At 43.4% G+C, this 13,049-nt stretch overlaps 1 protein-coding gene across 1 annotated transcript in view; it reads left to right on the forward strand.

The window, feature by feature from the left end:
• UPB1 (beta-ureidopropionase 1) overlaps positions 1-5,766 on the forward strand; it is a 51,228-nt gene extending 45,462 nt beyond the window's left edge. The window contains exon 10 of the mRNA XM_077461544.1: positions 5,560-5,766. Within this exon, the coding sequence (XP_077317670.1) occupies positions 5,560-5,643 (84 nt within the window). The 3' untranslated portion in view covers positions 5,644-5,766. The remainder of the gene's footprint in view (positions 1-5,559) is intronic.
• Positions 5,767-13,049: the final 7,283 nt, after the last annotated feature.

Consider the following 13,049-nt stretch of genomic DNA (forward strand, 5'->3'; position numbering starts at 1 on the left):
CTGGTGAACTCCGCCCTTCTCCCCCTAATTAGTGACTCTGGGTATGGGGATAGACACATATCCGACCACTCCTCTTTGTGGATTGAGATGTCCCTATCTACTGACCTCGCACCCAGGAGTTGGAAGCTTAACCCCTTTTGGCTTACACTCTTTCCGCAACCTGACCCCATAGCGAGTGCCCTTAAACTCTTCCTGCAGGACAATTTAGACTCGGCCTCTATAGATGTAGTCTGGGATGCAGCTAAGGCCTTCCTTAGAGGGCAATTTATCACTACTATAAATGGTATAAAACAGAATACTAAAGCTTGGGAAATGGAGGTCGGTAGGGCACTCAGAGAGTCAGAGCAGGCCTATATAGCCAACCCCTCAGAGGACACAAAGAGAACTTGGTTGGGGGCGTAGTCTATGTCCAGACAGGTAGCTCTGCAACTGGCAGAAAATAAACGATTTTTCCTACAACAAACACATTTTGAGGAAGGGGAATCGACAGGTCATATGCTGGCTCTGCTGGCAAAGGCTCAGGGTTCTACACCTATGATTCACTGCTGTGCGATTCGCAGGGGGTGACCCACTCGGACGCCCCTGGGATCTTACAGATATTTCGGTCCTTTTATGCAGACTTGTACTCATCCAAAGTGCAACCCGGTGACGGGGAGATTGTGAGCTTTCTGGACGGCTGTGATATCCCATGCTTGTCTGCGTCGGATGGGGAGCTGTTGAATGCCCCCATAACAGTGGATGAATTGGCCTCTGCACTGGAACATTCCCATAATAATAAAGCTCCGGGGGCGGATGGCCTCCCATCCGAGGTATACAAGCGTTACTCTGGTGTTCTACTGCCCACTCTCTTGAAAGTGTTTAACAACGCCCTAGAGACAGGGGTTCTGCCCGCTTCTATGAACGAAGCAATTATAATTGTACTCCTAAAACCGGGTAAGGTAGCGACATCACCGGACGCATACAGGCCCATCTCCTTGCTCACGACGGACGTTAAACTATTAGCTCGGGTCTTGGCAACGAGATTGTCCCTGGTAATACATAAACTGATCCATAGGGATCAATCAGGATTTATTCCCACACGTTCGACTGCCCTAAATATTCGCCGTTTATTTCTAAAACTACAGGTCCCTGTGGATAACCCCGGTAATCAGGCCGTCCTCTCGCTGGACGCAGCTAAGGCCTTCGATAGTGTTGAATGGCCTTATCTGTGGAAAGTGATGGAAAGGATGGGGTTGGGCAGTACATTTATTAGCTGGGTCCAACTATTATATGCTAAGCCTACGGCTAGAATTAGAGCTAATGCGGAACTCTCCGAACCATTCATGCTGTATAGAGGCACGAGACAGGGGTGCCCTTTGTCGCCCCTGCTCTTTGCCATGGCGCTCGAGCCACTGGCAGCAAGACTGAGGTCGGCTCCGGACATTGTTGGATTCTGCAGGCCCACTGGGACGGATGTGGTGTCACTGTACGCGGATGACACACTTATTTACCTGGGGGACACACAGGGTTCCCTAACAGCAACTATGCACTTGATTAACCTATTTGGTACATTATCCGGTTTCACGATAAACTGGGACAAGTCTGTATTACTGCCCTTATCCCCTTTAACGGCACCTCTACCCCCATGCGCAAACATGATACAGATGGTTGCGTCCTTTAAATACCTGGGGGTACAGGTATCCCCCGAGGTGACGAACTACGCCAATCTGAACCTTCTACCGTTATTACTTAAGTTCAGGGAGAAATGTAAAACTTGGTGTAAACTACCGCTTTCGGTAGTGGGTAGGGTGAATCTCATCAAAATGGTATGGGCTCCGCAGTTGCTCTACGTTTGTCATAACTTGCCGACCTGGATTCCGAAACGTTGGTTCGATAAAATTGACTCTCAGTTTAGGGAATTAATATGGTGTAGGAAGACGGCCAGGCTTAGTTTACTTACCCTGCAACATAAAAAGGACGAGGGGGGGGTTGGCACTACCACATGCTAGATTGTATTTCTTGGCTTCGCAGCTTCAACACTTGGGTGGTTGGGGGTCGGATGATCCCCTGGACCCGATACGTAGGATACTTGATGACACTGTCGCCCCTGACACAGCATTGTCCAGGTTGGAAGCAGGCTTCCCTCATATGGACAGGAGTTCCCCAACTATTATATTACTGAATACCCTATGGTCCCATGTTAAACGACTGCTACGAATACGTGGCTTCCTTGGTCCCGCCCCTATTTGGCGGAATGCTAACTATGGCGAGCTTTTTAAGCTCAAGGGATTTGGTAACTGGAGAAGGAGTGGCCTCCGGTACCTCTCGCAGCTGTATAGTGGCCGGGTGCTGAAGTCCTTCATGGAAATACAGGCTGAGTTTGGCATACCGCGTAGGTACTTTTTAAAATACTTACAATTACGACATGCGCTACAGGCCCGCAGTATGCAGCTTTGCCTGACGGATCATGCTGTAGTACATGGGATATTCATGCAGACTGACCGAAAGGGTATGATATCTAGGGGGTATGACATGCTTCTTGATGCAATGCAAGACCCGGCACATCTCCCATGTCGGCAGAAGTGGGAGGCGGACCTGGGGCCTATAGACGCGGAGACCTGGAACCTTTGTTTGTCCTCCGCTCCGTTGGTGTCGGTATCGGCCTCCCATAAACTCTCCCATCTATATCTACTGCATAGGGTTTATAGGACGCCAGTTAAACTGCACAGCTGGGGTGTTAGGGGATCCCCCCTTTGCCCAAAATGTATGCGGGACCATGTGGATCTCCTGCATATGTTCTGGAGGTGCTCAAAACTAAAAAGGTATTGGGATGAGATCCTTGACACTATCTCTTCTGTATTCTCTGTTGGTATCCCGCGGTGTCCGTTGGTCTGCCTGTTGGGGGCCCTAGACGAAGAATTGCTAACGCCTTCGGCTCACACTGCCATTATTCGGCTATTATATGTAGCCAGGAAATTAATAGCACGATTGTGGATAACACACAGGGTTCCCACCAGGCGGCAATGGACGGATCAAGTGAACCAGATGCTGATCAGGGAAAAAATAACATACCAACACAGAAACGCACCACACAAATTTAATGCTATGTGGAAGGGATGGCTCGAGGTTCCGGGGCTAGCCCCCTACCAACTTTTACAGGGCTGAATGTGGGTCCTGGGGCATGTGCATGGAGGTACATAGACCATCTTGATCTCTTCATGGGGCTAATTCTATATCTCTCCCTCACCCGGTATTTATGAGGGGTAAGAGGAGGGGCCAGCAGGACTGGGTAGAGGGATGCTGGACGTTGTGCATAACATTGTACTTATATAGCTGTCCCTAACTGCAATATGGTCTCAGAGAGAATGTCACTTTTGTTTATATTCTTGGTTTCTTTTTCTTATTTTTCAGTTTTAATGACATTTCCTATGTCTCAGCGGTCTACAAACCGGGTCAACTTGTACTTTGTATTTTCAGTATTCCTTTAGACGTAAAAACCAATACTGTTGTACGACTGTATTTTCTGTCTGTGTTTGGTTTGTACCACATATGTTTTGCAATAAAAACGTATTTGATTTAAAAAAAAGAAGTGGAAAATGAAGGGTTCAGTTGAAACCAAACCACGGTCAGGTAGACCAACTAAAATTTCGGCCATAACTGCCAGGAAAATTGGTCAGGATACAAAGAAAAACAGGACCCTCTGAAAACATTTGGTGTGGCTGTTTCAAGATGCACAATAACAATAAGAACTTGAAGAAAGATGGACTGCATGGTTGAGTTGCCAGAAAGCCATTACTACGCAAATGCCACAAAATGTCCCACTTACAATATGCCAGACAGCACAGAGACGAGCCTCAAACCTTCTGGCACAAAGACGTTTGTAGTGCCAAGACTAAAATCAAGCTTTTTGGCCACAACCATAAAACACTACATTTGGTCAACAAGGCCTATGATGAAAGGAATACCATTCCTACTGTGACACACGAAGGTGGAGCACTGATGTTTTGGGGATGTGTGAGCTACAAAGGAACAGGAAATTTGATCAAAATTGATGGTAAAATGAATGTTATCAAAAAATACTGGAGGAACATTTGCATTCATCAGCCAGGAAGCTTTGCATGGGACATACTTGGACATTCCAACATGATAATGATTCAAAACACAAGGCCAAGTCGACCTGTCATTGGCTACAGCAGAATAAAGTGAAGTTCCTGGAGTGGCCATCTCAGTCTCCTGACCTCAATATCATTGAGCCATTCTGGGGAGATCTCAAATGTGCAGTTCATGCAAGGCAGCCCAAGAATTTATAGGAACTGGAGGCTTTTTGCCAAGAGGAATGGGCAGCTTTACCAGCTGAGAAGATAAAGAGCCTCATACATAAGACTTTTTTCAAAAATATTTTTATGAATCGTTTGCATCCTCACTGCTGCCTAAAAACCCCACGGGGAACTTCTTCTCTTTCATACATAAGACTTTAAGCTGTCATTGATGTTAAAGAGGGCAATGCTTGGCATTAAGAACTGGGGTATATAATCTTTTTTAGTTTGTGTTATCATTCATATTCTCTGAAAAATGGCCAAGAAATCTTACATTTTGCCCGGGTATGTAAACTTATGAGAACAACTGTACCATGTTTTACAAGTCCCTTGTTTTTGAGCTTTTTTTAGTGTCCTGCGCACACTCCCTACTCTCCACTGATGCAGCTCACGGCAACTAGTGTGGAGCGAGCGGTGCTGTTATTTCTGGTCACATGATCCACTCCATGTGTACTACAATTCCCATAGCGCTAAATGTATCTGTAGGTAGATGTGTAGTCCACCTCAGGTGAACAGGAAATGGTGGCTACCTTCACATACACAAAGGGTGATGGAAAACCAGCATAGCCACCCTAAAAGAAGATTGAGGATAGCAAAAAAATAAAGCTTGAACTTGAGAGATGAAACTAAGAAAGAGATAGATAGGTACATTTTACTTAGCGACAGGTTAGGTTTAGGTCATTCTGTGTTTTATAAGACCTTATACACACGATGCAGATTCTTGTGGCTGGGATGACAAGTGTATCCAAAAAGTGGCAGCCTATACAAGGCAGTGACAGGCTGAGAAGAGCCATTGCTTTTCACATAGATTTGCAGTTAGGGATGGATGTCTAACACTGGATGCAGTGGCGATCATCCCTAACTGCAGGTAACCACTCCATGTGTGTTTTACCAATGGACTGTCACAGCTGCTGTCATTTAATGACATGGGCAGAGTGGCCTTGGCTAAAACCCAAACACCTGTGATTCTGGGTACAAAAGAATCTTCTCCCAGAATTGGCAGATCAGCCCATGTCAGCCATGTAAAGGAGGCCTAATGCTACAATTGCAGTTGATTGTATGCATCCCGATTTCTGTGAAGTTGGAGTTTTGATTTTTGAAAATGGAGACTGATCAAGCATTTGAGTTGCCCACTACTGTTGGGGTTTGATTATTTGTGATTTTGCAAACCATAGATTTTTTCTTTTTAATCTGTTTCAGGTACCAGGCCAAGTATTTTTATTTATTTTTTTAAATATAGTGTGTTTTGTATTTGTACCCACAGATGACTGGACGCTATGAAATGTATGCTGAGGAGCTGGCACGGGCTGTTAGACCAGATTTTCAAGCCAACATTGTGAGAGAATGAAGATACTAAATTTACGGGAGGATGTTACTGAAACACAAAGCAAACACGCGACAACATGCTGTGCAAGTAGTTCTCTAAAACTGTAAACGATTTTCATACCTAAATAAAAACATTAAAAAAAAAATCCAGTTATGTGATCATTACAAAGCTGAAAGAGAGTAGGGGTTTTGTTCACATTAGTGATTAATGCCGCGTACACACGGTCGAACTGTATGACGTACTTAGTCCGTTGAAACACATTTCAACGGACAATCCGCTCGTGTGTGGGCTTCAGCGGACTTTTTCAGCGTGCAGTCCGGAGTACTAAGAATTTCGGTTTGCACAAAAATCTTTCCGTCGTACTTTGGTTTCAGCGGACAATACGGTCGTCAGTATGCTAGTCCGACGGACTAAGAATGGCGCATGCCCAGAAAGGATTTACAGGGCGGAAGTGCTCTGTCTTGTAAAACTAGTGTTTGTATTGAAGCTAGCATATTCGTCATGCTGCTACTTTTGTGTTTTTTTAATATAGCACATTCTTTTCTTCTTCATAATGCAAGAAAAGTGAAGTTGCTTTGCTGCTTATATTCACACAGAGTTATCACAAATGTCTTTATTCATCCTCATCCTATGATTAATATTCCAATTCGAGAATAAATAAAAATAAAAGCGCGGATCGTCTCTAACCAAACTTCCACTAACGCAAAGTCAGCAGAAGGAGCCCAAAGGGTGCTTTGCGGTGTCTTGGACTTCCTATTTCTAGTCCCGTCGTACGTGCTGTACGCCATCGCGCAAGCTTTCGTCGGACTGTTTGTGTATCCGTGTGTGGTCAAGTCCGTTCAGTGGAAAGTACGCCGGATTGTCCGTCGGATTGTATGACGGACTAAGTACGTCATACAGTTCGATCGTGTGTACGCGGCATAAGGGGCATTTAAAACTGCAGATGATCCTGATTTTTACCACCCCACCCAAAGTTTCTCCTTTAGCTTCAGTGGCAGCAGCCCAGGGGGTGTACACATGCTGTGGCAGGAATTCTACCCCCTGTTGCTCTGCTATGCTAGAGTGGGGATGAAGCAGGCGGTATAACGCCACCTTGCTGCCTGTTAAGTTTTCTGAAGAGCGACCTGAATGCAGAACACTCTTCAGAGATTAACGCTAGTGTGAACAAGTCCTGAAAGTTGGGAAGCAGCGCTGTCCACCTCTCTTGAAAAGTCATCTATGGTGAATCCCTTTTTAAAATTTGTGCGGCGGGCATCTCTCTTTTTTTTGGTTAACCCTGTAATTCCACATCACTGTGCTGCAAGCACCAGCATTGCACAAGATTTCAGATTGGACCTATTCTATTAAATGGGTTGCTTTGGTAGTTGTACTTTTATTTTTTTACACCTTCCCATCTCCCTTAAAAGTGGATGTAAACCCCATCCTATACCCAGTGAAGTGAACAGCCTCAGATGATACACGCAGATGAAACAAATCTACCTACATAAGTTTTACATGTATATCTGCTGTCTTCAGCTTGCTATATTCTTTAGCATTATTGCATCGTGTTAGAATTTTTACTTCATCATTCTACAGTAGGAGTGGTGTCTGGGCTTACACTGGGAGACAACTGATTGGAGGAAAGGTGCACACAACCCCCCTCCACATAGGCAGAAGATACTATCAGAGCTGTGCTGTGACAAGACAAGCTCTCTACTAATCTATTTATAGCAACCCTCGCCGACACAAATCTCAGGCTTTTATCTCCCATCTCAGAGAACTTGTAAGAAGTTAACACGCTAATAACAGAACAACGAAACAGCAGAAAGACATAAAAACTTAGCTCTTTGGAGAGAGATAAGTAAACACTACAGATATATGTGCCTAGTTTAAAATGTCATGAATCGGGTTTACATCCACTTTAAGTTCATGCTTGCCATAATTTCTAATTATTCAAAGAACCAAGAGAAAATTAAGATTGGAAGAGCTTTTATTTCTTGATACCCCCTCTTTTATACGCAAAATGTAAAAAATAAAAACAATATTATTTAAAAGATTTTTGGAACCAAAGCACACCAGTGTGGGGGAGGTGCCCACTGGTGGTGTGAACACAGCACAGTGAGGAATCCTGCCGGAGGTGGCATGGACATAAAACTACCATTTTTAGTGAACTGGATGTGTATTCAGAGCAGCGTATCGAGAAATGAATGTAAAAGACATTTCTGCAATAGAGATACAGTCAATGCAAACCATGGTGTGTGTAAAGTCAGAGTGCCAAAGTGAGACTTGTTGCTATATTCTGGCATAAAATATTATGGTTTTGCCATAGATCTATGGAAAAGAAGTTGCTGCCCACATCCCTAACAGATATAAAATAGAACAATTTCCGCTGTGGGACTTTAGAAGGCAGAAACTCCTTGACAATCAAAATGCATTTGAAAATATATTCGTATTTTTATTAGAAAAGTTAAAATTGAGAATGTAACTTTAAAAATCAAAATTAGATGAATATATATATATATATATATATATTCATTTATATATTTTAAAGCCGAAATATCAGAAAGAAACACATGTATGTAGGCACCCTCTGTCTTATTTCTGCTCACTGGACAGAGTCAAGTGGTTATTTTGTTTGTATATATGCATTTCTTTCTGATATTTCACCTTTAAAATATATATGCATCCAATTTTGATCTTTAACCACTTGCTTACTGGGCACCTCAACCCCCTTCCTGCCCAGGCCAATTTTCATCTTTTAGTGCTGTCACTCTTTGAATTACAAATTGTGCGGTCGTACAACACTGTACCCAAATTAAAAACTTTTATAATTTTTTTTTTCCACACAGAGCTTTCGTTTGTTGGTATTTGATCGCCTCTTGGGTTGTTTTTTTTTTTTGTTTTTGTTAAAGACCGTTTTTAAAAAGAAAAAAAATACAAAACCGTTTTATATTTTGTTAATAAATTTTGCAAACTGGTATTTTTTTCTCCCTCATTGATGTACTCTGATGAGTTGGCATTTATGGGCACTGGTAGGTGACACTGATGGGCAGCACTGCTAGGTGGCACTGATTGGCACCACTGGTGGGCATTGATAGGTGACAACGATTGCTGGCACTTAAATAATGTGGGCACTGTCAGGCCTTACTGGTGGGCACATATGTTGTGCCTCTTCGGAACCGATGTCCCTGCAAACTGAAGCTGGTGATCGGCTTTTTTTCTCCTCACGCTGTCAGCGTGAGAAGGAAAAAAACCTATTACCGATCCTCTGTTTACATCACGTGATCAGCTGTCATTGGCTGACAGCTATCACGTGGTAAAGGGCCGGGATCAGCCCCTTACTCGGATCTGTGATCATCCGAGCCTCATTGACTTGGGTGATCACAGCGTGGGCCGCACACCCCCTTCAGGGGGCCGTGGCGAGGCTGAAAAAGGGGAGGATGTCAATAAACATCCTCCCACGCTGTAGCTGTCATTCAGAGCTGAAGGAGTTAAAGTTATATTCTCAATTTAAAATTTTTAAATAAAAATATGAATATATTTTCAAACACATTTTGAGTACAAGGCAGAAACTCCTTGACAAAATGCCATAGAGGAAATTGTTCTATTTTATATATTCTGGCATAAAGGTAAGCCTCTGAGGAGGACATGAGCCTACTGTCTCCATTTATGGAAGTTGGAGTGTTTTGGGGAGCTTCCACCTCACTTAGAAAAAGTTTTACACTAATGTTGGATAAATGCTCATACACCTTTTTTGAGCTCAAATCTAGGGCTTGATTTGCAAAAACTACAGCAGAACAATGACTTGTTAAGGGATTTTCTCTAAATGTTTTTGCAAGTTGACTCCATGATTTTTATCTATGAAGAAGCATTTCAAAAGGAGACAATGGATGCAGCAGCTATACCCACCAGCTGAACAGCATGTATGATGAGAATTAAACTTTGAAAAAACTTGAGTGGCAAATTTACAGTCATGTGAAAAAAAAAAAGTATTAAGTACACTTCATATATGTTGGAAAAGTCAACAATTTCCATGAACAGGTATGCATTAGATTAGGGCTTGACAAACCCAAAGCGGCAGGTCCTCCTGCGACTGAGTTCACACCTATGTGTACAAAGACTGCAATGTCATTCTGGTTTCGATGCGATTTCAGAACAGGTGCGATTTTAGCTCTCTGTACAACTGCCTCTCATTGACTTCAATGCAAAACTGCATCCCATTGACTTCAAATGCAGAAACTCCTGTCACATAGGATTCCTATGTGAACACTTATCTCCGCATGCCAATCTACTCCATAACTTGTGAGTCTGGAACGCAACACTACAAACTCGCACAGGACCCTTTTCGTAATGGCAATGGATCGCTTCTGTGTGAAGTGCCTCAATAGGAACACAGAATATCTAGCCTGTCATGCCAATCTTTAAAAACCCCATGTGTGTGAACCAGAACATTTTGGGACTGGAGCAGAATCGCTTGCTGGTACAGTGCCATGCAGACAGAAATAGAGTTTTATAACCTGAGTAGTTCATATTTGGAGGTTTGTAACCATTGGCAAAAGAAAAGGTTTGTGTTATAGTTTCATACACAAAAAGTATTATACTGCTGTTAAATATGTAGGCTGCAATTACTGACCCCCTGAAAATGCTAGCTATCTGGCAGTAATAAATTAGGCCATTGAACAGTAAAGTCAGAACTTCTAATGTGTACTTCTTCCAACTGAATCATGACAGCTAGGGATGCCCTGCCCCTTATTTAACCACTTCCCACCTGGTCAATAGCATATTGACATTCAGGAAGTGGCTCTGTTATCCAGACTGGGCGTCATATGATGTCCAGCAAGAAAACATGTGGGGGCGCGCATTGCGGCAGGTCAATCTGATGCGCCGCATCTCCGATCGTAAGGAGCCTCTGTCAGAGGCTTCTTACTACATGATTAGCTATGACCAATCACAGCTGATCATTGCGTGAACCAGGAAGTGCCGTTAAAATGGCAGTCCTTGGTTCCCGCTGACAGGGAGAGCCGATCGGCGGCTCTCCTTGTCGGGGGGGGCCTGTGCTGATAATCAGCACAGCCCCCTCATATGTGGCAATCACATGCTAATAAGTGCTCACAGTGCCCAGCAGTAACACATCAGTGCCACCTTGCTGCCTCAGTGCCCGTCAGTGAAGGGAAAAACAAAATCTTATGACAGAAACAGACATTTTTTTTTTCCCCCCTCAAAAATACCACCCAAAGAAATCTCTATTTGTGGGAAGAAAATTTTAAAAATTTAGTTTGGGTACAGTGTTGCATGACTGCGCAATTGTCATTTAAAGTGCGACAGCACTGAAAATTGTCCTGGGCAGGAAGTGCCTGGTATTGAAGTGGTTAAGAAACATCACACGGCAGGGCAGATAGAGCGCAGGAGCATTCATCGCAAACTGATCTTTTTTTATTTTTTTGGGTCCGGCGGTGGCTTGATTAATGATGGATCGAGGGACAAAGTTATTTTTTAATAAAAGGACTTGTTAAAAACTATTGTACTATCACACAAGGGGGGGATCTGGGGGCCCTCTTGTTAAAGAGGGCTTCCAGATTCCGATAAGACCCCCCCCCCCAGACTTTCACCACCACAGCCTATAGTTGTGGGGAAGAGGCCTTTGCTCCCATCAACATGGAGGACAAGGTGCTTTGGGGTGGGCACTCTTCCCCTCCCTCTGCTGACCTGCCAGGCTTCATGCTCGGATAAGGGCCTGGTATGAATTTTGGGGAAAGGGACCCCAATACACTTTTTTTAATTTTATTTGGCATAGGGTTCCTCTCTAAATCCATACCAGACCTGACTCCACACTGTCCCCCCCCCCCCCCCCCCCCCCGATTTTTATATTTAGCTGTCAGCAGGGAACCCCGCTAACAGCTGATTACTCATTGGTTGTTAAGGACATGGTGGCCAGCTTCCCGGGCCTGATCCTTAGCAACCAGCTATACACCGTGTGTTAAAGTGAAAAAAACAAAAGCAAACTGCATCAAAAAACGCTACATTAGCATTTTTGGTGCAGCTCCATTGAAGTCTATTACATGCAAAATGCAATCTTCTGCGGAAAAAAAAAGCCCAAAAACCAACGGGCTGAGAAATGCATAGATAGAAAGTGAAAGTGTACCATAGGAAACCATGTTAACTGGTTCCTGACTGGCTCACGCATATTTACTGCGGTACAATGGCACTGCACTACAGGTTCATCTTTAGGAGCCGCCGGAGGGCACTCACTGCATGTGGCTGGCGGGCACGAGAGCCAGTATGGGGAATTACGTGTATAAACACGCAAATCCCTGCTCTGTCAGGGGAGAGGAGACATATTGCTTGTTCCTACTAAGTAGGAACAAGGATATGTCTCCTCCCCCTGAGGGAACATATTTAACCCCTTGATTGCCCCCTAGTGTTAACCCCTTCCCTACCAGTGACATTTACACAGTAATCAGTGCATTTTTATAGCACTGATCGCTGTATAAATGTCAATGGTCCCAAAAATGTGTCAAAGGTGTCTGATCTGTCCATCGCAATACCACTAAAAATCACTGATCACCGCCATTACTAGTGTAAAAAAAAAAAAAAAAAAAAAAACGCCATGAGATCTTCCCATAGTTTGTAGATGATATAAGGCTAGCTCTGATTAAGCACTGTTTGTAGTGTGAAATGCACAAGGTCTTTTGTGCGTTCTGCTGTGGCATGTATTTTTGAATAAAAAAGGCAAAAACTTCTTTGGAGTGCAGCTGTCCAGAACTTCTTTCGACTTTGGATTGCTATATGCATTGCCAGCACCTGGGCTTCTAAACTAGAGGAGATATTTTCTACCTTTTGTTTGACCTACCTGGAGCGGTGATATCTCCTTCCCTTTTAGACTATATAACTTTTGCGCAAACCAATATACTCTTATTGCGTTTTTTTACCAAAAATATGTAGATGATTATATACTGGCCTATACTAACAAAGAAATTTGTTTTCTTAAATACTTTTTTGGGGATATTTATTATAGCAAAAAGTAAAAAGATTTTCCCCAAAATTACCACCAAAAGAAAGCTCTATTATTTGTGGGGGAAAAAAAGGATGCAAATTTAGTTTGGGTGCAGCATTGCATGACCGCACAAGTGACAGTTAAAGCGACGACGCAGTGCCAAATTGAAAAAATAAAAGTGCTCTGGTCAGGAAAGGGATAAAATCTTCTGGGGCTGAAGAAGTGGTTTAAAGGGACTGTAGTGCATTTCTGCAAAACGCACAAAAAATAAATAGGTGTGAACATAGGAAAAAGGTGCTTGAAAACATTTAAAATCTCTCCCGCATTCCAGAGGAGCCCTCTGAGCACATTTTACTGAAGGCTTTGACCTGTCTCTGCTGTCAAATTATCCAATGAGACAGATGCAAATAACAGCCCTGTTATTGGTTTGTGGCAGGTAAGAAGATCCATGTCA

Source organism: Lithobates pipiens, unplaced genomic scaffold (assembly GCF_037356315.1).
Source record: "Lithobates pipiens isolate NorthernLeopardFrog02 unplaced genomic scaffold, aLitPip1_a1.2 Scaffold_3, whole genome shotgun sequence".
Classification (NCBI taxonomy): Eukaryota; Metazoa; Chordata; class Amphibia; order Anura; family Ranidae; genus Lithobates; species Lithobates pipiens.